Raw genomic sequence first — 25,356 nt, 5'->3', positions numbered from 1 at the left:
TCTCTTGACAGTAGGCTGTGTGCTCAATCTACTTTTACACGGTTGTCTCCCCTTAAATTTTTATTTAAGGAAAGGTGTTGGTGACTAAGGTGACTAAGGAAAGGTGTTGCCTATATGAAATACAAAACCGAACAAAAACAACAGTTGAACTGACAAATATGTAAGGTTTTTTTGTTTCCCCTTAGGGGACATGCATAATGAATGATCCTGTTGGAAATGGGCATATATTAACCCCGAATCAATAGCAGGAAAAGAGATGACTCTTATTTTTGTGTTGAAATCACTGTGAAATAAAATCTGTTTGGTATTTTTCCATAACGCTAATGAACTGAAATATTCTTGTATTTATGATACTGCTATATCAGAACCTACCATCAAACTGATCTTTTTTTCTAGGAGCATCTTAAGATCTCCCTGGAGATGTGCCCCACTTGGCACTCAGGTAGAGAGATACAGATGCAGCTTGGGTTTGTTGGCAGACTAAGATATGTATATTCTGTATTTGCCTGTGGAAAATCTACAAAGTTTTCTGTTATTTAGGCATTAAAATTGATTTGAAGGGGTATTTTTACTGTCATTGTTTGAGACTTTAAGTTGCTGTGGGCGTATGCTTGCTCTTTTACAAATCACTAGGGTCCCAGCACTGCAGGCTTCACACAATATGTTGGGCATTAGGGGACAAGCTGCTCTTCAGTTTTCACTGTGAGAGGTGGTGATGGGACCCGAGCAGGGGAGTTTTAAACTGAAGTGAAATTTACTCTTGTGTTTGGGAAACCTGTTGCCTGGTATTCCTGGCAGGGACTGATATTGCTCCTGTCAGATAGGGAGGGGGATGTAGCTTATATGAAGTTCAGTGTAATGGAGATGTCTGGAAGCTCTCATTTGAGATATGCTGCTACCAAGTTGGAGCTGGCCACTGCCTACAGCAAGCAGCGTGTCCTGCTGGGGATGCAAGGCAAAGGAGAGAGCCTTTGTTGAAGATGGGATCAATTGTGCTTGCAATGGATGTAGCATGTACACCTGAATTCTGCCTCCAACTTGTGTGACCCTTTGCTCTTGCTGCTGAGGGAGATCTTGAAAAAGCAGTATCTGTCCTGGGGGACAGCCACCTTCCTGTAACTAGAGTCTTTGCCCTCTGGGGTGTCCCTCCAGCCCTTTTTCTTCCTTCTTGTTTTTGGAGAATGCCTTTGCCCTCTTCCCTGCCTTTCTCGGAAGCCCAAGAGTAAAGACAAGTTGTGGTGGTCGTTGGTTGGGTTTTCTTTCCACAGGTGAGTATAGGCATGAGAATGGAAAAGCAGGTGTGAGTAGATGGAGGGACCTCATCTCCATCCATAGTTCCGTAAAGTCCCTCATGACTACCACCAAATCCTGCTGACCCCTCCTGCTAATAGCAAAGTGAACACTGCTCTGATCTCTTCGCAAGCTTGGATTTTTTCATAAATTGTTAAGAACTGTTGAGCTGGCTTTGAGCAATGTTTTGCAACAACGAGAGAGATGTTGGAGGGGGATGTAGCTGGGTTGCCTTTAAGTCACCAACTGTCACAGGGCTTCTCTGCTTAATCTGTAGTGTGTTACTTGATATTTAACCTGCTGCAGCTGATAGCTGCATCTGCTTCCCAATAAAAAAAGTGATGAGAGAATGTTCATCCACAGACCTTCTATGTGTTTCCTTAGTGTGCGGGTATTTGGAAGAAGTTTTGCAACTTGTGTGGTTTTTGCCTCTGCAGCTGTTGCATGAACTGACTCTTGGAAGTAGAATTGTCAGTCTAAGCCAATGCATGACTTTGTTTTGTTTGAATTACTAATGAACTATACAGTATGCAATACATTGGTGAAGTGCAAAGAACAATGTGCTTGAGATTGCTGGAAGCTGTGATGGTGAACTGAGCGTGAAATGCAGTTTCGGTGTAATTGGAGGAGAACTAATGTGAGTTTGGTTTTGTTTTGTCTTTTTATTTCAGCAAGTGGCTCAATGGATTCGTGCCTGATGATCTGGAGCATGAGACCTCAGATGAGAGCCTATCGCTTTGTGGGCCACAAAGATGCAGTGATGTGTGTTCAGTTTTCACCTTCTGGTCACCTGGTGGCTTCAGGCTCTAGAGACAAAACAGTCCGTTTATGGGTTCCCAGTGTGTAAGTACCTATTCCCTTCTGTCTCTGTTTTTGTGTTTTAACTATGGATTGGGATTTTCCCTTGCTTCTTGATAGCAGTTCTCCAATTATGGGACTGGGATCTCTTTGAAGGAAAGAAGAACCATTTTATGTGGCAGCTTTGACGGAGGAGAGGCAGTTTGGTCTTGAAATTGCATTGGAAACAAAACTAAAATCCTTTGCAAAGCTTAAAGTCAGTATTAACTTCCTATGCTAATATAACAAGTCACTAATGTAACTTATTAGTGGTGAATGATTGGATTTTTCTTCCCCTTCCTCCTCCAGTCTCTTTCCTCCTTGCAAATTGATCCTTTGCTTCTCTGTCACTGTTAAGCAAGATGCTGAAACACAAGTTGGGGTTTAGTGGTGGAGATACCTGTTCTGTGAGCAGAGTGGAGGTTACTAGCTTGCATGCTTGCTGTAGTCCACAAAATGGTTAGGTACCTTTAATCTTTATTTCTTGGTCTCAAACTAGTAACTCTGTCTTCCACTGACAGTAAATGATGGCATATTATTAAGATGAAAGACTACTTTGGTGTATTGACTTTTTGTGAGCTTGCACATGATTAACAAGAATTTACTTACCCTTTCAATATCTTAGCTGTCTTAATATATATTTCTGAAGTTTCCATTTCTTGAGTAGAGGGTTTAGTTGCCTTAACTCATTGCGGGGTTGGACTAGATGACCTGTAAAGGTCCCTTCCAATCCAAAGCATTCTGTGATTTAATGCTTGTCAAGTCCTTGACAATCATCAGCTGAGGGACCTCAGAACTTCTATTGTTTTACGCTGCGATGCATTATTTTAAGTGATATGTCTTCAACAAGGAACACTTAGTTGAACTACAACACAAACAGGAGAGAGTTGTGGAACTTCTGCTTGAAGACTTGCTGCAAGTAATGAGAAGCTTTTTGCAGCCAAGATGCAGAAAAGCAGCTGCCAGTGTTTCCTCTGGTCTCTTGGTTCCCACACTAAACAGTGGGATTGTTTTTTCTGAATAGACAGGCATATATAAAGATATTTGAAGTTCCTTTGCTTGTGAGGTTATAAATTGCTGCTATGAAAGACTAAAGGATTGTGTCCAGAAGCAGACCTGATGATTGTGGTGGCAAATAAAAGGGATTTAAAAACAAAACAAACCACACAAAACATACCTCAACTTTAAGATAAACATGTCGCTTCAGGAACCTGGGAAAGCATTTCTAGTTGTTTATTTTTGATGAGTTATTCTGGTTATGATTACCCATTGGAAGCTTTATTTGATGATCTATTAAACCATAAGTAACCTCTGCCATGGAACTGATAGGTTCTGAAAGTGACTCTTTAAAATTGTGATAAGTGACTTTTAAATATCTATTATAATGTTTGCTAGAGTAATACCTTGCTCTAAGTTAAACTAGACTGATGTCCCCATTTTCCCCTACCCATTAATCATAATGACGCTCACCTGAAACTATCGGAATGTCTGAACTCCTGTAAATGTAAATTCTTAGCACTCGCTTTGTATTCAGAATGAGTTATGCATCTGGGGCAGATATGCTGTTATTCACACGTGACAAAAGTATAGGCCCTGCTTTTTGGGCAAATTCCAATTTATCCTTTAGCTACAGAACTGTCTCAGTGCTTTTGTAATGGTGGAGTGACTAAACAGTAAATATGGTAGAAAATACATAAAGTTAAAATTTAATTTATAGTGAAATAAAACTAAAATATGCGGCTTGTAACTTCAATTATAACTAATTTCAGTTTAGTTAAACTTTCCTGGAAGAAGTGATCACAATGACATGTCAGCATATATATTATTAAAAGGCACAAGGTGGATTATGATTAAAATTTAACCTTGCTGCTCATCAATCTCCTATAAAGAGACTAACAGTGTCATTTTGCTATCTGCAGAGCTGTGCTGCTAACACAGAATGTTGAAAATAAATTACGGTGTAAACTTGTTAGATTTCTTAGAAGCTGAAGTATAAATTTTAAGAAAGGACCAGGATGTGATGGGAAAACTGAACTTAAATGATGTGTTGGGTGATTCTGTCTCGGTTGCTTAGGGATGTGAGCTCTGTGGTCTAAACTGCACCTATGGTTGTGTTGTGGTTTAACCCCAGGTGGCAACTAAGTACCACACAGCTGCTTGTTCACTCCCCTGCAGTGGGATGGGGAAGAGAATCAGAGTAAAAGGGAGAAAACTCGTGGGTTGAGATAAAGACAGTTTAATAGGGAAAGCAAAAGCTGTGCACACAAGCAAAGCAAGGAATTCATTCACTACTTTCCCATGGGCAGGCAGGTGTTCAGCCATCTCCAGGAAAGCAGGGCTCCATCATGTGTAACGGTGACTTGGGAAGACAAATGCCATCACTCTGAATGTCCCCCCCCTTCCTTCTTCTTCCCCAGCTTTACATACTGAGCATGACGCCATATGGTATGGAATAGCCCTTTGGTCAGTTTGGGTCAACTATCCTGGCTGTGCCCCCTCCCAGTTTCTTGTGCACCTGGCAGAGCATGGGAAGCTGAAAAGTCCTTGACCAGTGTAAACACCATTTAGCAACAAACATCAAAGTGTTACCAATATTATTCTCATACTAAAATCCAAAACACAGCACTATACCAGCTACTAGGAAGAAAATTAACTCTATCCCAGCCAAAACCAGCACAGGTTGTCATGTCAGAAAAGGGCCAGTGTGGAAAGGGCGTTGTTACTGTTATGCCAGTTGTGAATACCTCTGTGTATGGCACCCTTAATCTGTGTATGTTTAGTATTCTTTGTCAATTTACTTTCTCTGGATAGAACAAAAAAAAGAGCACTGAGGTTGTATCAGGTTTGAGACCTTCGGCTTGCCAGTTTTGCACTGTCATTAAAAGGGAAGGGAGAAGCTGCCCCATAGTCTGTGGGCAGGACTTTGTTTCCAAAGAATCTGTAAACTTGCAGTCCCTTTCAAGGGTGATATGTTACTAAAGGAGTTAACGCTACACTGGCGCGTGGATTTTTGTCTTTGGGATTTGTTTTTTATAAGGCATGCTGACAGAATTTTGTAATTTCATGTTTCTGCATGAGTTTTTATCAGACTTGGGGATGTTCTGTGGTTTTGGACAGAACTAAAACTTTCCTGAGAAGTAACCTTTACTGTTCCTTGCCTTCTGGCAATTAAAGGACTAAATAAAACTAGGCAGCTCTGACCTTTTCTGAGGAGGGAGGGAATATTGCTGGAAGGTATATAGTATTTTGATTATTTTTTTTTTTGGCCTTTACAGTTTTAGTAGTCCTTAGCCTTAGTATAAAGTCTGTTAAATCCTAATGGAGAAAGGAGCAAACCACTGTGTCTTTCTGTTGTTCTCTTCTGTCTGTGAATATGGAGCTCCTGGTAGTACAGTAATGCTGGAGATGTATCTTGGATCAAGAGTCCCATATACCTGTTGGATCTCTAAATATGTTGTGCTTTGGATCTCTAAATAAGCCTTGTGTTTATTTGCCAGAAGAATGCCTCTTGCATTTATTTGGAAATGATGGGTAAAGAAGAATAACAATACCTTGTCTTTTGTCTTGCCTGGCTGAGTTAATGGTAGCTTGCTCAAAGTTGTACAACATCAGGCATGCTGAATTCAGCTGTGTTACTTCTTGTGTGATGCTGCATCAGAATTGTTCAGCTGGAGTATGGGCCGTTACAGGAACAACTGTGAGGTGGTTGCCTGCTTGGCTCTGTCTAGGTGAATGGTGAAAACACTTACCTCCCTCCTCACCTGCCTTGCAGCTATGGACCTGAAAACATTACAGAAACTCAGCATCTTTTATATTGATGTTCCTATAAATGTTGTTTTAAATGGTTGCACAAATTAACAATAGCATTTTTGCCCCTTTATAGGAAACATGGGCTGTTTCCTGTTGGATTGGGCTCCAGTATTGAACCTGAGCAACTGGTTTTAGCTATGTATTCTGTATAGCTCAGAGTTTGTTTGGGGTTGATCAATGTTAACTTCCTAATGTAAGCACATGCAGTTCCCATAGAAATGGTGGTTAATAGCACTTCTCAGCATACAGAATCTTTGTGTTTTCATGTACATAATGTCTTTGCTGTCCTGTTGTGCAGTTTTAAAGTATTCTTTCCTTCTGTATAGCAAAGGAGAATCAACTGTCTTCAAGGCTCATACGGCAACTGTAAGAAGTGTTCATTTCTCCAGCGATGGCCAGTCCTTAGTTACAGCTTCTGATGACAAAACAGTCAAAGTGTGGACAGTTCACAGACAGAAGTTTCTGTTCTCACTTAGTCAACACATAAACTGGGTTCGCTGTGCCAGGTAAGTACAGCTTTCTGATGAATAGAGATAGGGATTTATCCCTCAAAGCAGAGACTGAGCATCATGGTCTTGTGCAGCACACTTCTGTTCGGGATGATTCAAGTGTGTCTAGTGACTGAAATGTATTGCTGACCTGTAGAGAGATCCCTTGGATAATAGTTGTGTACTCACTTTGTGCTTCTTCAGTGATTTTTTTGTCAAGTAGAGACTTTCCTGCTTAGTCATATGCTTTTACCTCGTATGGAGACTTTAGCATCTTGAAGTTGCTAACAGAAGCAAAATGAGAGATTTATATTATAGTTGTTATTTCAGTTTAGTTACTTTTAGACTTGTCATGCCTCTAATTAAAAATTATCACCTGAGCTCCTTCCAAAATGCTGGAAGTGCTGCCATAATAAAAACATTATTTCCTGATAACTGTCTCGGATTTGGTTTTGTTTTCCATCTCAGTTGTTCTGAGGAGTTTTTATGTACATATGTATTTAGGATAAAGCCACGGTTTCTCTGTAGGCGAAAAGTTCATTATAGTTCTTGAACACGGTGGTGGCTGTAACTGGTAGTACTATAGATGCCTGCAGCAGAGCAGAAAGAATGTTTTTCCAGTATGTATGATGATGTTCTCTAGTTAGGGACTCAAGTCCTGATCCTGTAAAATTATGCCTCTGAAGAGATATATTGATCTCTCTTGTATATGAAATTTTACAATAAGAGCTTAATACATTCTTTTACAGCTGCAGCTGTTATCTTGGGAGTAATTATATTGCTCTGAATGTGTGTGGCAAAGGTAGGAATTGTTTTGAATCAGGGTAGAGAAATGACTTGAGATACACTTAAATTGAAACAAGTGGGACAGGAGACCTTAAGTCAGACTGAAGACTTTCCTGAGGGTTATTTTATGTGCTCATGGAATTAAGGATAGCTTGAGGACTTATGGCTTGCTTTTTTCCCTTCAACTTATAGAAATTGGATTCTTAGTCTCACTAATGCCGGTGTGACTTGAGTGAGAGATGTGTTTACCAACATACTTTGACAGCTGGCCAAATCTAGTTGATGCCATACACCTTTTGTTTGAGGGCACTTCTTAACTGCTATAATTCTTGTCTTAGATTCTCTCCTGATGGACGATTAATAGTGTCAGCCAGTGATGATAAAACTGTCAAACTGTGGGATAAAACCAGCAGAGAATGTATACACTCCTTCTGCGAGCATGGGGGGTAAGTACCTGGTGGTGCATGAGGACTGACCTTCTTGTGATTGCTGAAAAGGGGATGCCTTGTTTTGTGACTGCAGTCAGAGGGCCTTGTCCTGGAAATCACTTCTACCTCTTAAAAAAAAAAAATCACTAGCACCTATTACAAAAGCAGCCAGCAGAGGATGAGGTGCAAAAAGAGCTTCCAAAATTGCTTTGACCTTTTTATGACTTGTCCAGATTGGAACCTTGAGGCTTATATTTTGATAACTGTCCAATACGTCAAGCCTTAGTTTCTTTATGCTTGCTTATTTTTGGAGATGCTTAAATTCTTTATTTCTTCTTCTAGCTTTGTTAAGCTTTTTTATTTTGCTCTGAGTTGAAGTAAATTAAAAGATCAAAAGTGTACTGACAGATTGGTACTTGGATGCTTTGTTTCATTCTCAAATTTTTGAATAACAAAGTTATTCTGAAAAACACTTTGTGTTCAGAAAGAGCTGTTGAATTGGGATTTTTTTCATGGAGAATATTGAGCCACAGCAAAATTTAATTTGTCTACAAACACAAAGCAAGCCCTTAGAACTGAGACTTCATAGTTTCTTGTTGCATTGAATTTTTAAGTACCAAGTTTTGTTCTTTCCAGGTAATACTCAATGATACTAAGACAGATTCAGACAGCATTAGTTTTTCCAGTGCTTTTAAGTATATAACTTGTTCAAACAACCAATTGAAATATCTTGGCTTTCTCAGCATTTGTTAGAAGAATACTCAAAGGGTAATTTATTTTATTGAATTTCTTGCATGGATTGGGTGAGGAGTTACAAGATGCTCTTCACTGAGGGTTCTACTGTACTTGTGTGTTCAAACTAAGATTTGATTGCATACAAGTCCAGAAAGGAATTTGGTCTCAGCCTTGCTACCTTCTAAGTGGCAATGTATGATTTCAGGGACAAATTCAGTAAGTTCCATCTTAAAATTAGTTAAGAGTAATAGAAGAAAAATATCTGTTCAATCTTGTACACACCACTCTAGAAATCCTGTTAATTTAATAGAAGGCGTATATTATGCAAACATTAAACGAACACTTGAAAATGTTGTTGTGACAGTCAGATCCATCAGACTTCAGGAGGCTTGTATCTACAGCTCCTACACCTGTAATGCAAAACGTTGAAGACGGTATGCTTAGATATAATGCTGCAATCTCCTTGGGCTTATAAGCAAGGTCTTAAGAGAAATTTAGCAATATGAATTTTCAGGTTGTTTCCTCCTGTCTGTATCGTTCAATGCATCATGATGTAGCTTCCCTTCTTGAAAAGACCTTTTTTGATCTTTAGCAGGAGTTGAATGTAAACAGTTGGATTTAACTGCAATTTACAGGTTTGTGAATCATGTGGATTTTCATCCCAGTGGTACATGCATTGCTGCGGCTGGTACAGATAACACAGTGAAAGTGTGGGACGTTAGGATGAATAGACTTCTTCAACATTATCAAGGCAAGTTAAGATCTTAGAAAAATCGGACCTTTCCACATTTTGTTATGAATTGCTCTGAAGTCTGAGGACTGTTTCTGTATCACCTGCTGCTTTTCCAGAAAGGCACTGGCTTGGGCCTGCCAGTGGAAGCCTTTTTACACCAAACATCATGCTTTGCTTTATGTTGACTCCAAGACTGATTCTCACGTATTGGTGAGAAACACCTCTGTTCTGATTTCTTTCTCTGTCCACCATGAAAAAAGGTGAAAAAGCCCCGATACTGACAGTCTTGTGTTGCAGGTGTTATCTGCAATGCCACTTGGCTTGTATTCACTGTTCTTGAGTAAATGATAGGCAGTAAAAAGGATGTGGCCTTTGCCTCTGAATAAGCCTATAGGAGGAGTCAGATGCATTCCAGCAAAGCAAAAGGTTAAGTTTTTCATGAGAAAACTAGAAGTTCACCACAGAGGAAAATCAAAATCAACCAATTGCAATTCTATACCATGATCCAAGTTTACAGTTCTTTCTCCAGTATATCCTTTGGTTTTCTGGTTCCAGAATTGGCTTTGACCTTGTTATGACTTGTCCAGGTTGGCTTGTCCTTGGAGTAGCTAGCTTTTATATTTAACAGTCTACATTTTTCTTTTTTTTAACCCTTACCTTCAAAATGGCATGTTACCTGTTCTTGTTGAAATGATTAGTGCTGCCATTTGGTGGAACTGGATAGAAAAGGGACCTTTCCCATCCCTGCAAGCTTCTCTGAGTTTGATCATACTGTTTTGTGCATGTTAGTTGCTTGAGCCTACACATGGCTTTTATTTCCTTTACTGTTAACAATTTTTAGGGCTGCTGTAGTATATTTGCATATATACTCAAGCACTGTTTCCAGTACAGATGGCTTATTAAACTTAATTTTGTTAGCTTTTCATGAAGACCGCTTCTGGCATGCTAGTAAAGCAGATGAGAGATACAGGGCTGGAGCTTGGTGTAGTGTTCTTTCTGCCATCCACATCAGATACTGTCAGTTCCTGCTGTGACAGCCTTACAGCTGAATGCCAGGCAGGAAAGTCAGAGTAGTAAAATAATTTGCAGTTGATTCCTGCAGGTTAAGAGACAAAAATTGAGTTCTGAATTAAAGCTGTTGGTCCTCCTGGCTTTATGTAACTAGAATTGTTGTTTTTTTTTAAAGTGCTTTTAACTGTGTATCCCCTTTACTCATAAAGCCTCATAGTCTCTCAATACAAGTTTTCTAGTTTCCCTTGATATGGAAAGATAAAAGTGTAGCGATGTTTAAAGAGCAGGGTTCTTCTGTTTGTCTTCCTTCACAGCAAGCTGCGAAATACTAGACCTTTTCTGGTAGATAAGAGCAATGGGAGTTACTTATCTTGAACCAAATGCAGATTGTCTGCAGAGAATTTTAGATTATTAAAGCCCTTTGGGACTTATAAAAGATTATTAAGATTATGAAAGTCCTTTGGGTTCCATAAAGTAAATAAAAGCTCCCCAAAAAGAGGTTGCTGTGGAGTGGGAACAGTCTGCAAACTTTAGAATACTTTTGTAATTCTGCTGTATATAGAGTGCTGTTCTTTAGCTCTTTGCATATAGATGGAAACACCGTTATGATCAATTGATCTGACTGTTAAGCACCAATGGTGATGACACCATCATTGCAACAGGTTTTTACTTGGGTAGAAAAAAAAAATCAGATTTCTAGCATCAGCTTCCTGCTCCTGGATTGTGTTTTATTCCTGGCTTCTAAATGTGAGGTCCTCCTCAAGTGTATTCTCCCTGTGTAGTCAAGTCGAGCACTCTTTGAACTCTTTCAACTGTTAACCTGCCTGAGCTCCTCGAACTCTCATAAAATATGATTTATTTATTTTATCTCTTCAGTTATTCTCATGGACTCATGATCACTTCCAGTTCTCTGAAAGTTAACAAAATCTAACCGGAATCATACCTTTTGAGAACTGTTCATCGGTATTGAGCATTACAGTGATGAATATTGAAGTGTGAGTCTTTGTGTAATAAGTATTGTTAACCTGTGACCCATATCAAAACTTGGAAATGTCTTTCTGAAGTCTTGTTGCTAAAATAGCTAGCATGTTTAAATACTTGAACAGTGTCAGATTGCCCTTTAACATACTTTATCAGCTTTTCACCAGTAGCAAGATCTGCAGTGTGTGTTTCCAGCCACAGTATAACTTGGCTCAAAAATAATCTCTTCCTGCTTTCCACTTACTGCTATTAAATTGTCTGAATCAAATGTGGTTTAGGTTTGGCTGCCAGATTTACTTTTTTGTGTCTTGGAGTTACATATTTCCCCTGTATCCCACCCTTACTGAATGGCATTTTAGTCTGACACCCTTGCTATCGAAGTGATCTTTTCCTGTTATGAGTGTTATTTTTAACAGCTACTGTGTAAATCCTAATTGTGTATTAAACTTTGGGTTAGAAATAGTCATAAAAGCTAGAGAAATGTAAAATTGCAGTAGTAGCTGTATGCAGTCACTTCATGCACCTGTGACTGCAAACTGATGGATTTGTAACATGTTCTGGAGATGTGTGTTTAAGTCTTACTCTTCCGAGGGTTTATACACGTACCTTTTGGCTACATCAGATTTAGTTTTGTGGCTCTCCCATGTGAAGCTGCCATCTCAGTCCCACTAGAGGGCATCTCTTCCCTCAGTACGTGCTTGTGCTGCCTGGTTTCAAGGGAATCCATTTTAAAGATTGAGTTGCATCGACGAGTTAATAGATAAGTAGCCCTGCCACAGACTCTTGCATCCTAAAGTTGGGTTGTTTTCCAAAACTGATTAGTCTTTTAGCTGTGTTGCTCTTGTGGCCAGGACTGTTCCAACTGTGACATTTGTAAATGAAAGTTGGAAGTAGAGAGCAAACTGCAAAACCTTTTACATGGTGTATTTTGTGATATATTTTTTTTTAGCAAAGTAAAGTATGCTCTGGTCACACTTACTGTACAGGAGAACAGACAGATGCTTTATTCAATCCTCTACTTGGTGCTAACTTTTTTGTACAGCAGATCATCCCCCTACAAAAATGGCCAATGTTCATTGCCTGACATTTTTTCCTGTGCAAAGTTGTGTGGGGCACCTCTATTGCAGGTCTATGGAAACAGCTCTAACCTTTTTTTTTATTGCTGTTTAAAAACAGCAATTGGTACTTTATTATACAGTTCAGCTGGGGCTGGATGGTGGTTATCTGTTCACTGGGGACTCTGGCTGTGTCAAGTCCATCCTAATTTATCTTTTGACTGCTGGTTACTAAGAGGTTACACTCACCAATTGCATAAAAGTAGTGTTGCCAGACTTAGGACAGTTATGTTCAGTCACTCTATAGACTGGCATGACTCTATTTTAGTAACTAACCCCCCCAGTATAAGTCCCTTAACTGGCTGTTACTTTTCTAGGGTTTGGCTGGCAGAAGGGTAGGTTTGTAGCAATGAGTCACTGGGAGATGCCACCTTGTGCTGCACTGGAGTTATTGTTTACAACATGAAATAAAATGAGGTTGCAGGATGTGTTGGCAAGTTTTTGGAGAGATGTCATGAATGGTCTTGTGGGAGGTATGAGTTGTCTTGGCAGAAGAGAGATGAAGTTTTCTCTGAGCTTATGACGGCCAAGAACTCCTTGGGCACAGAAGCTGTGACTGCTTACACAGCCACAGTCTGTGTGATTTCTTTCCATTATGAAAAGGTTTTTTGGTGAAACTGGAAATATTTTATTCACTATCTGGAACTTGGAGGGATATATCATTAACTTTGTTTATTTTTGGTGTGATTCCTTTCAGGACTTGTCTTAGTTGACAAAATATGTTTGCCTTTATCTGAATATATACTCTAATTATATATTACAGGAATATTACAAATCACTGGGAATAAAATTTGCGAAGGAGAAATGTATTTAGCACTCTTCCAGGAGGAAAAACTCCATGTAGACTTTTTCTCCTTCAATATGTAGTATAATACAGGGCTGGGGGGGTGGAGGAAGATCTAGCTGTGTGATAGAGGCAGTGTTGACCAACAAGAATAACTGTTCAGGATTTACCTGTGAGTTAATGTTTTCTTCTGTATTTTTTAATAGTCCAGGTCAATAAGAGTTATGTTCTTAGAACTTAAGCTGAGGTATCTAGTGTTTCTGAGAGTTTAAAAAGTAGATGCAATCTGTTTTACAATTGAGCAACGTTATTTCAGATTTCTGCTTCAAGTCTGCATCTGTAGAAGATAATATTTGGTTCTAATATCTTTAAAGTTTTATTTGAGGGTTTTTAACATCCAGTTTGGATTTGGAATGCGTAGTAGACCTCAAGGGAATATAAATTTAGTTGGGGGGGGGGGAATGTACTTGTAGTAGTAGATTTGAGATACCAGAACATTTGGAGGGCACATAGTATAATTAAGAATAATTGGATATTTAAAACTCTCTTCAAGCGTAGTCTTAATATTCTGTAATGTCACATACGCTCAGAAAACTGTGCATATGTAAAGTACTGCATGTTCTCATAAATAAATATGTTCAATAGCCTGTTTTGTGAAAGTTTGGGGAGGGGGAAAAAAGCCCTGCATTAGGTAGATGTTTAATGTTACAGTGAACTTAAAAGTGTAGTTTGACCTTTTTTCGTAGAGAATTTTCTTTAACTCTTTTCAAAATAACTCTTAGACTTCATTGTCATGCAGGAGGATTGCTTTATTGGAAGTTCTCACTCTTGATAGTTTGTCTATTCATACTTGTTTTAAATTTTTGGTGAGGTGAATTGGATGGCTGAAGGAATAATGCTTATACTGGACCATTTTCAAGTTGCTGGTGGTTCTTTCCTAGTTTCTCTGAAACCCAGTCTTCGTTAGAGTCGGGTAGTAAACAAAAAGAATCTGTGCAATGCCAACTTTGAGTTTTTCATCATAACTTCAGTCTTCTCCTTAATGTACCAGCATATAGAGTTTGTTCTAGAATCACTTGGGAGGGAGAACAGCAGCTCCATGGTAGTAAAATATGTCAATGTCCAGCTCTCTCATGGAATCATATAGCTCACTTGCACATATAGTTAATTTTGGGGCTACGCTGGAAGCTTTTGTAGTCTTAAATCTCCCAGAATAATTGGCAAAGCTTCCTCTTTCCTTTCAGTAAAGTAGTGCCTATTTTTACAAGAATTGAATACTGCCCTTGTTCTCCAATGCTTTGAAGAGTTTTTGTGGAATGTTTCCCCCATGATAATTTTCCTGTTAAACTTTATAATGGAAAATTGGAATGTGCTTGCACTTTATTTTATTCTTTTGCCTTGGGCTTATGTAAACTGGTCTCGGTGATTATTATGTATGTTTTTCTCCATCTTTAGTGCACAGTGCTGTGGTAAACAGTCTTTCCTTTCACCCCTCTGGAAACTATCTGGTTACTGCTTCCAATGATTCAACTCTTAAAATTCTGGACTTGCTAGAAGGAAGACTTCTGTATACTCTTCATGGTCACCAGGTGAGACAAAGCCTTTTATACAGTAACGTACAAACCCATAACAAACTGGGCAAATTTGTGCTCGAGCCTTTCATGGCCAAAAATCTTTTGAGGACTTCCTTGCATAAAATGATGGTGATAGTACTAATAATAATCTTTGAGATCATGACTGTTTTGAAGGGAAGGCCTATGGAGAGGGAAGGAGGTAAGGCAGGAATAGAGAGGATGAGAAAACAAGGCAGAAAGGGAGCTCCAGTATTGAGGATGCAAGTCTAAGTCCGAAGAGGCACAATCAGAACTGCACCCCAGACTCTAATCCTGTGTCTGTCGTGCACTCCCTGTACCACAGCTCTGACTCCCTCTCTAGAGTGGTGGCAATAACACTTGGCCCCCTGACTGAAGTGTTATGAAGATAAATGCTATTCACCTGACAGGAGACTTAGGGACAGTAGCGGTAAAATGGAGGAAATATATTTTGGGACACGATTTGGGAACATGTTTCCATTTTGTTAACAGTCTGAATTAAATAATTGAAGGTGATTAACCAACCAGCAGTGTTTAGTTTAACTGATTGGCCTATTAGTATTATGCTGCTGGATGTGTTGCTTGTAAGGTTAATTATATGAATGCTCAGAGCTCTCTTTTTAAATGTTAAATGAAAATAAATAGACTAATTTCATTGTCCATGCTGAGTGGGGCTCAAAGGCATGAAAAAGCAGACCTGCTTTAAAGGTTCCCTTTCCAAAGGGACAAAGGGAATAGAAATTCTTAACCCACTTGTGTGTCTGTTAAAATGAGGGCTGAGTCTCAAAGCATCAAAACTAGCTAGGGAAAAATCACAGCCTGAAGCTGTTGGGGGTGGTGGAGATAGTTCTGGGCAGTAATGGTAGCTGTATAAGCTGCAAAACTGATAATTCTGGCTTCTTGTGGCTTTGTTTAGTGACTGCCTTGTCTGATTTCTAAAAAGGTCAAGTTTGTTCTGTAACTTCTCTTATACTATGTGTTAATAAACTTTTCTCCTTGTTTGTAATATTAATGGAAGAATAAGACAACCTCATACTTAAAGCTCTACTTCATGGAAAGATCTGATTAAAACTGAGTAAAGGGTTCAAATGCTGAAAAGAATGAGGGAAAGATAATAAATGCTGGCTATCTTAACACGTAAACCTCAACTGTGTAAAAATTCTTTACTTTGAAAACTGGACTAAGTGGATACTCCTGTAGGATAAGGGCTGCAAAGCTTCTAACTGTTGTCCTCATCTCATTTTCATATTTGTCTTGTGTTAATTGGCCAAGTGAGTGCTTAGGAAGTAGCTTTTGTGGAAAAGGGTAAGTGTGGAGGGACAGTGGATCTTTGTACCTTTCATCCTTATCTCAGGAAGGGATGTGCCTGGATATTGTTCAGCAGGAGGCTGAACTTTCCTTCTGTTTTCTTCCCTTCTGAGCTGTAGGCTGCTTCTTGACCTGTGTAGTGGCACAAAAAAAAGCTTTGCTTTGAATGAAAATCCCAAACTGATTATGGTGATGGAGGTCTTCAGAATTAGACAATAGAAAGTCCCTTTAGGCTGATGCTGTACTTAACTCGGGGCTTCTACAAAACAGTTGGTTTGTGAATCATCTGTTCAGAAGTAGAGTTAAAGCTCTATGTTATTGCTTTCCACTGTTTCAGGTCAGTTAGATGTCTTCCACTCTCTCCTAGGCATCTAACTGGCACTGGAAATGCTTTGAGACTGGCACAGCTGAAGGGTAGTTGCCATTGTGGGTTTACATCTCCTTCAGTTTGGGAACAAGCACATGTATAAAGTGGCTGGTAGTGCTTTCTGGTCTTCTTTAAGGGTATTGCACTGAGGTGGCTGTGGAACCAGTCCTGGCATAGCCCTGGGCAGGCATTCCCTCTGCTGGCACGTCCTGTAGTGTTGTGTGTTGGTTCTTTTAATGCCTGATTTAACAGATACTTTGCTTTTCCACTAAAAGTGTATGATAACCTGTGCTTCATTCACAGTAAGCAACCAGCAGTGACAACAGGCCTTGCTTTCATCAGAAGCTGCTGGGGTGGATTTCTGCACTGGCTGCTTCTCTAGCCTACTCTGCTTGTAGATAAACCCAGGCTACTTAGTACTGATGGCTTTTTTTTTCCTCCAGCCTCACTGTGATTTCTGCCAGTATCTCTGTGACTAAAAATGAAGTGGGTGTGGATTTTTTTGGTCATTAAGTAGATTTGCCTTTTTAAGTGAGGGCTGTAGGTTAGTCACTAAATGAACAGCCTGTTCTGAAGACATTCTTGAGTTGTGACTTCATGTGGGTGAATATGCTGGTTGAGACTTTGTTCTTACTCTGACAGCTGACTGCTGTTAAGTTTTTCTGGGAAGGCTGCATGCGAGTGGACACTTGAAGGAAAAAAATGTAAGGTCCTTTAAACATGCTTTGACGCAACTGCTGGAGTGCCAGGAATTTGTTAGCAGCTGATTAGCTGTAGTTTACATGGGGAGGATTGCCAAGTTTACATTGCTGTCTTTAATTGTAATGTAGCTGGCCCCCTTGTAGCAGAAGGATTGTTAGAGACAGGAGTTTGCAGCTTGGAGCTGACATCTTGCAGCTGCGAAATATCATTCTGTATTGTGCTGCATATTTTAGTTCTGGAGTGCTTCAAGCTGTGAAGCACTCTTGCCTAATTCCATACAGATGAGACACCAGGTTGGTATGTAGGTCCACCTCTGGTACTGAATCACCATCGAGGAACAGAATGTTTTGGGGCCCATAACTCACCTCCGGAGAGTTGCTAGAGGAGAGCAGGTATGTACACAGTGCCTGTCTGCCCTTTGGGGTGATTTGATTAGAGCATTTCCAGGCTGATGTCCTTAGTGGAATGGAAGTTCTCAGTAAATATTTAGAAAACATCTGCATGGTTATGTTTATAAATAGGAAGGCAGAAAATGCAAAGTTATGTTTCTCTAAGGAACCTTGACTTGAACCATGAAGTAGCTGCGTTCCACCTACCTGGGTGGCATAAGTGCTCTCTGCTTTGCTGGCTGACTGAAGAGCAAGATCTCCTGAGCAGGTGCACAAGAAACAAATGTGCTCCTTTACTGTCTGCTGCCAGCTCTACCTAGGTGACATAAACATCTGTGCAGGCCTAGTCTTTTTTGAAGGGTGTGAGGACATCTCAGGGCTGCACAGAACTGGACCAGCAAAGAGAGAGAAGGGGTGTGTTGCAAACAACAAGCAATTGATTTTAGATTAGCATTTATGAGTATTAAAAGGAAATATGAGTACTCTATTCTTCCCTTGTATTATTTTTTTTTTTAAACTGAAGCTTTTGGGAGTTAAAAAGCTACTGAAGATTCAATTATAAGGTGCCAGTATAAATTTTCCCTATGTTAGCTGTAGCCCTTACTCCCCAGTAAAGGAAGGTGCAAGCATGACAGTCTTGCTCTGTGTAGTGATACAGGAGTTTTTCAAAGCTCAGTGGACTGAAAATCCTTGTGACTTCTTGTCAGAGGTATTCTGCATGAAAACATCTGTTGTTGCTATTGCCATCTGTCCCCTGTGCTTTTCTTCCTGGTTACCTTTTACTCTCCTTTTCTCTCCTTTGTGTTATTGCCTCCATTGTGCAGGTTCTAGGAATCTGCCCTTTTTATCTAAACACTTTTCTTGTCCCTACCGTTAGAGATGCAGATTCTTTCCACAGCCCCTATTGCTTTCTACTCCATCCCCACATGAGGACAATACTCAGCTCTGTCCTCTGCCTCTTGATTTGCCAGTGTGCAATGCCTATGCTGACACCTTTTCCCCTCTCCACATTGTCCTTGGGGTATCTGTGTTCTTTGTGAAAAGACAACAAACATCCATGGCTTTCATAGCTTTTTTTCAGCTCTTGCCTCTTTCTAAGATTTAGATTTTCCTGTCTGATGCTTCTTCTGCAGGATATGTTCTGCATCCTGTACCAGATTGTGAAACAAGTGTGTGTAGCTGTCACCTGTCTTGCCCCTTGTATTTCTTCCTGCCCCTGTTGTCTTCTCTGAATTCAGCTTTCTTCTACTATGTATCCTGCTACTGTCTTTTTCCCTTTTTCTGATGAGATTGAATAGATCTTCATAGCTGTGGGTTTCCTTGCTTCAAGTTTGTCATTGATCCCGAGATACAGGCTTAGTGCTTCTGCCTTACCAAAAGGTCTGTTAATTTGAATTGGTCTTCATTGAACTCTCTTCACTGCTTTATCTGCCGCTGAAACCAAGCGTTAGGTGGAAGACACATGACATCAGCATCTCGTCTCAGGCCCTCTGTTCTTTGGCACTCAAATGTGTTTATCAAGTTTCTTACCTGCTCTTGGTGTTTTCCTAATTGTCTTGATCACTTGTTCTTTGCATCTTTTGCTCCTCTACCCTCAGTCACTTCAATGTCCATCTGTCCAAGTGTGACTTGGCCTCTTCTCCTGTGCCACAAAGCAGTTGAAACCACTGTGAACAGTGGCAATGACTGCTCTGTTTATTATTTCTTTTATGCCTTGAACTGATGATATGCCTAGGATCCCAGCGTGCTTGTTGCTGCCTCTGATTTGCTTCTCAAACCTCATCACCACTTGTATCTCCTTTTTTCTCTTTGTACTAGTTAATCTGTTCCAGGAGAGTTTGAATGTACTGGCTTGTATCTTCCCAATTCTAAATCTTTTTGTGGGCAACGGGAGAGGAAGCTCTCCTTTAACTCAGCTGTTCACATCCTCTAGATATGCCTTGGTCCAGCTCTTGGCACCTCCCTTACACTCTTATCTGGCTCTTCTCTGGTATGTGTTAGTTTCTCCCAGGATTTAAAAAAAAAAAGGAAAAAAAAAAATCTACTGGCATCCTTGACCTCACTTGTCTCTCCAGCTACCTTCCTCTCTGCCTCTCCTTTCATCATGCAGACTGTGCATCATTGAACTGCTCTCCTCTGGTTTATTCCTGGACCCTCTCCAGCCTGGCTCTTGTTTCTTCTGTTATGCTGAAGCCAAAATGTTAGCTCTGTTCCTAGCTGAAATTTGCAAGTCTGGCCTCTCTTGACTTAAATTGACTGTTGGTGTTGGCCCTGCTGTTCTTGAAATCATGTGCCTTCTATCTTCCAGCAGTTCTGTGTGGGAGAATAATGGTGTTCAAGAGGGCTTTGTCTGTCCACTTATTATTTATAGATGGAACACATTCACCTGCTATCTGCATGCAGGTATGACTGTTTGCTCCAGGCATATTTCTCCAAAACTAAACTCTTGGCCTTTCTCTTAAGTATTTATTCAGACACACCTATTTTTAGCTCCACCTTTGAAAGCTCTGTGTTCAGGGATGTTATTCCTGTTGTCTCTTGCCATCTCTTTGTCAATTGTTACTGATGCTATTAGCATCCTGCTGGTCACTCATTCAGTGTTGTAATCTGTGTCCTGGCTTTGGATCCCATCTCTCTAGGTGATGAATGCGTTCAAGCCGTTCAGAACTATTCTGAATGATCTTTTCCTAAGGCCATGCTTAATGCTTTGTGTAAGCTGATCAACCTGTGGATTGCTAGGGCAAAAAAGGCCTTTGATCACTAGCTTCCTTCTGTAGGAAGTGGGAGAACAAGGAGCAGGTATAATCTCTGTCTCCAGGGGGTAGTCTGCACATAAATTAGATTGTGTAACATGCTGTGCTTTTTAGCCTTCTTACCTATGTATACAGCTAGAAGTGGGATGTCACCTGGTGTTTCAGCTATGCTGGCATGGCTGTCTTACTTTACCTTAATCTTGTTCATTGGGAACAGTGCTGCAAAGGACTAAGTTTGATCCTGTTGTCATTCCTTCTATATGGCTTCCTCTTTTTTTGTTTCCAGTTTCTTTGCTGCATCCAGTGTGTGAGCAATTTGTCCTTTTCAAGGCACCCTGGGGCTTATTTCCACCCTGTCTGGTACTCCACTTTCACTAAAGGAGGTGAGCTGGATATTGATTAGTGGCAATGTTCTTCCCACTCGATGCTTCCAGTGGATGACTTTTTACTCTCTTCTGTACTTTCCCTCAAACCTTCTGCAGCTATCTCCCAGTATCACCAAAACTATTATAATGAATTTCAAACTGACATGCATAAAAACTCGACAGTCCTCTTGTTGTTGGCCTGCTGAGGACTAAATAGAAATGTTCCTTACCGCTGACTTGGAGTATCTCATTGTCCAATCCCTTCTTTCTGCAGCTTGCTGTTTAATCTAAGGCAAGAAGCTGTAGGAATTTGGGGACTGGTGCTAGCAGCTTGTGTTGCAGCACCTAGCACAATGAGCATGCTGAACTGCAACTTCTGAACCCTCAGGAAATACTAATAGAAGGGCGTTTGTATCTCTCTACAGAAAGAGGAATAAAGTGGTCCTTTAGAAGGTTGCTGCATCACGCATGTTCTAGTTGCATGGGAAATAAGCTTAAAATTCTCCCTACAACTTATATAGAAGAACATGCAACAACTGCTTTCTGACACTTCTGATGCAAACAAGTTTAAACCGGGGGGGGGGAATCTGAAGGAAGATTTGAATTCTTCTGTCTCCAACCACGTACCTGTTGGATCCCTGCAGTGCTTACCTGGAACAAATGGGGGTTAGGCTGTTTCTAATCACTGTCATGTGTAGCTTTTATTTTTGTTTTGTGTGTTTATATTAAATTGTGAGAGTATTTGGCAAACTATTATTTGTATGTTGCTATAGCAAACCTGTTATATCCGGGAAGTGTGCTGTAAGTGTATGTAGCAAAAATACTTTTCACTTAATTTATGTCAACAAATCTGTAGAGGATGTTGTGTCTATAGACTTGTTTGTTCCCCTTCTTTCAATTTATAAAGGCACATTCAGTCTTTGATGTCAGTTTCTATTTTGGGAGGAATATGTTCTGCTGAACCTTTTTTTTTTTTTTTTCCCCCTTCAGAATGCCATGACTTTGGAGTCAGTTCATTGCCTGTTTTGGTGTGATTTGTATTGTGCTAAATTTTGTCTAAATACACTGAAAAACTTAGGCTGATAATAATTTTGTGAAACATTGCTCCTCTCCAGTATTCCTCACTTGTGCTTGTTCCTGAACATTTTGTCTTAATGTCTTGAAAGCTTTTTTTCCCTCTGAACCTCACTGGTTTATTACAATCAGAGTGCAGCTTCTGTATCCTCAGCTCTGTTATCTTTGAGCAGTGTTCACCACTGAGCAGCTGTCTGGGTATGTACTTGTTTCTGCCCTTCCTTATTGCTTATTTGTCTTTTGCTTTTGCCTTTTTTTTTTTTTCAGAGAGTCTTCATTCCTGACAGTGTGGTCAGAGAGCTGAACTGCTGGGGAAGGTGGGTGGGAGTAGAAGGCAGAAGCATGCTTTATCTCAGCTGACTGATGGCAGTGTCTCTGGTTTGAAATATCTGCACTATTTAATGCTGTGTTAGTTGAACAAGCTTAGTCACGCTCATGACTGCGCATGCATTTTGAAATTGCTGCTACTAGATCAATTCTGGCAAGATCTCTGGAGTGAGATCTTTCTATTAGAAGGCCTCAAAACCTTTTGAAATCACTGCAGGTGAAATAATATGAAAATACCTTAATGTGTTTTAAGGAAGCTAAAACCCTTCACACTGGGAGTGACCGCATCAAGACTCTAGTTCTGCCAGCATAACCTTGTGCCAGCATATTTGAAAGCACGCAGGGCTGTGGGACATAGGTGCAGTGAGTTGGGTGTTTATCCCAAATGCAATCTTTGAGTATTTGTCTACCTTCAGGATTTATAATGACGAGTTCACTTTTACAAAGAAAGAAAGAAGGGAAACCAGAAACAAACTAGATGTGACATTTCCATGTGATGCCTATTGGGAAGATGTGAACTCTTAATAGAATAGTCTGTCCTTGCAACTTGATACAGGGTGAAGAGAAGCGTCTTAACTTGCCTTCGAAGTTACATGATCTTACTTGAAAGAGGATAACTCTACTGCTGTCAGGAGGTGTGTGTTTGTGTGGTAGGGTTTTCTGGTGGTTGTGTTGTGGCTTTTCTGGTTGTTTTTTGGTTTTGTTCTTTTTGTTTCAGCCTGTCACAAGTTCAGCTTGCTTTCCCAGCAGACTTGATGGTAGGCAGCCTCTGGAAGTGCTTGTTCCTACCTCTGTCCATTTCAGCTTGGGCAAAAGCTCAGGCTTAGGACAGTCTGGAAAGTAACGTGTTCAGTAGCTGACATAAAACTTCACTATCTGGGTCCTCAGCTGTTTATTCTAAGTGGAACAGTTTGTCTGTTGTGCCTGTGCTCGAACATGCGTAATGATTTCCCAGCTCTGTTTAACTGCATCTCAGAGTGCCTGCTTCATCCTTCCCATGTGCGTCCTCCTGTGTGCTTTCTGAAAGGTTGAAAATCTATTAAAATAGATGTCTGGTGTGAAATGCATGCTTTTACTCAAGCAGTGCTGTAGCAGTCAGCACTATTTAAAGCCTCTCAGAACTGACTGTTTTAAGAGCAAGGCTTCTTCAAAATGCAAGTGCCTGTGCTATACAAAGATGACCCTGAATGCATAAACTCTGGCAATCTCTTCTGTGAAACTACTAAGAGAAAAGCAGTTTTAAGCCAGCCTTCCATTCTTCAGTTAAAAACCTGATAACTAACACAAACCTGCCTATAGCAGGTTTAGATTAGTAGCCTATAGCGTAAACATGGCAAACAATGGTGGTATAAGGAGTGCCTGCCTGCTGCTTGCATTCTCCTCTGCTGCTGCAGGTGCCTGTTTGGTTTGAAGCTTCTATCATTGCTGGGCCGCATGCTCCATGCATGAGGGCATATGGAGCAGTGATTCTGTTTTGATTTTGATGGCTTTGGATGTTCCCCTGTGTTGACTTTGTCCTGCTAGTTGGTATCCAAAGAGAATAACTGTCTCCTGCAAAACTCTGCTGTATTCTGTAGTACTATCTAAGTAGAAGCTAATGTACAAATACAGTATATTCTGCTGATGCTGTGCTGTCTGCCATTCAGTGTCCTGCTCTTCTTTCCAGTGCTCCTCAGGTAGCCTTGGCTTTTTCTTCCTCCTGTACTGGAAACAGTGGTCTTGTACTTTGTGGACTTCTTGACTGCCAAGTCTGAAATAAAATGAGTAATTGGATTCTGCTCTGAATACTGAATCTTGTGCATTCAGTTATTCTGCTTGTACATATTCCTTGACTTAATGCTTCTAACCTTGGCCAGACTAACTGATGTAAATTGATTGCTTTGGTTGATAGCCGGTCAGACATGCTTTGAAGTTATGTTGTGGTGGAGTGGGCAAGAGCTTTAAGCCTTAGGTCTTCTGCAGTGAGCAGTTTGCATGGAATATCCTAGAAATACATAGGAGAGCATGTGATGACTATATAAAAAACAAACAAACAAACCCCAACCTTTTCCTTCATGGTAGAACTGATTCTCTCGCTTCTTGCCTGTAGCCCTGCCTGTTGGCTATTTTCATCGTTGGTCATGTGTTTTATGCTGTCCCTTAGTGACAGCTGTGTATTTTCAAAGAAAGGCTGTTGGAAAAGCATGTGGAGAGAAGATACTACTTTCTGTGGCGAATCTGGTGCGCACAGTCGTCCATGAAATACGTTGTCTTGTGGTGTCAGTGTCTTGAAGATTCTGGGTAATGTTTGAAGTGGACTTCCCTGGACTTCCGTAATTATGTGAAAATCATGGTTCTAGTTTTCATGGTGTGAGGAGGAGCTTGGAAAATGTAAATTCTGAAGGCTTGACAGGTGGAGCCTGAAAGGTGGATTCATCACTCCTCAAATTTGTTTTAAAAAAACTTGTAGTTTTCTAGGACACAGCTTATGATTCATGAATGCCTAGAATTGTTAGGTGTGAGGGTATTTTACTTCTAACACTCTTTCTCAATATGCCCTTTGCTGCTCTGTGTGTATCTGTGTGTTTAAGCCTCCTTTTCCACTTCAAACCTTTCCATCAGGTGCCTAACTGAAGGCTGCATTTAACAAAACTCAACAGTGTCACCGCTTTTAATAGATGAACAGGAGTTTTAGGTATTTCTAATTCTAGAGGAAAGTGAGGATGATTGGGAGGGAAGAAGCCTGAAGCTGTAAAACCTGGTTTGTTCCTGTCTGTCTTAGTGCCATGGATATTGAAAAGTGGATGTCTTAAACTGGGGGCAAAAATGTGGGAAATGGTAAGTAAGTGCCAGTGAACTTGGCATGTTAATTGTAGCCTGCTTACCTGACAGATAAGAGCTTTTTAAATTTTTGCCTTTAGACTGCTGATGTCAAATGAGAAATACCTTGTAAAGTTGTAGTGAATGGAGCTTTATAACACTTTGGGTTTTTTCACTTTTTTTTTTTTTAAACCTAGCTCTTAAATCTATTTGCAGGGGCCAGCCACTTGTGTAGCTTTTTCAAGAGCTGGAGATTTATTTGCCTCTGGAGGTTCTGATGAACAGGTATGTGACTGGTTTAATTTTATAACTTTGTGCCTTGTTACTGTTTTCTAGGCATCTTACTGCTTTCAAAGAAAATAAATATTTAAAATAGAGAGATATGGTAAACATAGACTTTTCTTAGCGAAGGAGCACTTCAGCTGGATTATTTGGGAATGGGTATGTACAACAGAGGAAATATTACCCTGTATACAGCCCTTGTTATATGCCTTTCTGAGGCATCTGCTGCTGGGGAATAAGTTAGATGGGTGTACAAATGGCTATGTTGAGATACCTTGAATATCACGGGCTATGCTGATGGATCATCTCCTGATCTGCCACTGGCTAGTTCTGAGACACAAGCATAAGGACAAGACAAGCAGGCAGGGATGCTTTCCTTGAATACTCTTCCAGGCCCCAC

At 40.2% G+C, this 25,356-nt stretch overlaps 1 protein-coding gene across 8 annotated transcripts in view; it reads left to right on the top strand.

The window, feature by feature from the left end:
- The window catches only part of POC1A (POC1 centriolar protein A), a 116,735-nt gene that overhangs the window by 36,207 nt on the left and 55,172 nt on the right, over positions 1 to 25,356 (top strand). For all 8 annotated transcript variants that reach the window (XM_075514469.1, XM_075514472.1, XM_075514473.1 and 5 more), the window contains 6 exons: positions 1,962 to 2,133; positions 6,264 to 6,443; positions 7,550 to 7,657; positions 9,010 to 9,125; positions 14,454 to 14,587; positions 24,891 to 24,959. In XM_075514469.1, coding sequence (XP_075370584.1) covers positions 1,962 to 2,133; positions 6,264 to 6,443; positions 7,550 to 7,657; positions 9,010 to 9,125; positions 14,454 to 14,587; positions 24,891 to 24,959 — 779 coding nt within the window. The remainder of the gene's footprint in view (positions 1 to 1,961; positions 2,134 to 6,263; positions 6,444 to 7,549; positions 7,658 to 9,009; positions 9,126 to 14,453; positions 14,588 to 24,890; positions 24,960 to 25,356) is intronic.

This window comes from Mycteria americana, chromosome 11, assembly GCF_035582795.1.
Source record: "Mycteria americana isolate JAX WOST 10 ecotype Jacksonville Zoo and Gardens chromosome 11, USCA_MyAme_1.0, whole genome shotgun sequence".
NCBI lineage: Eukaryota > Metazoa > Chordata > Aves > Ciconiiformes > Ciconiidae > Mycteria > Mycteria americana.
Note: the sequence above shows the minus strand (reverse complement) of the source record. Positions and strands in the feature narration are given on the sequence as shown.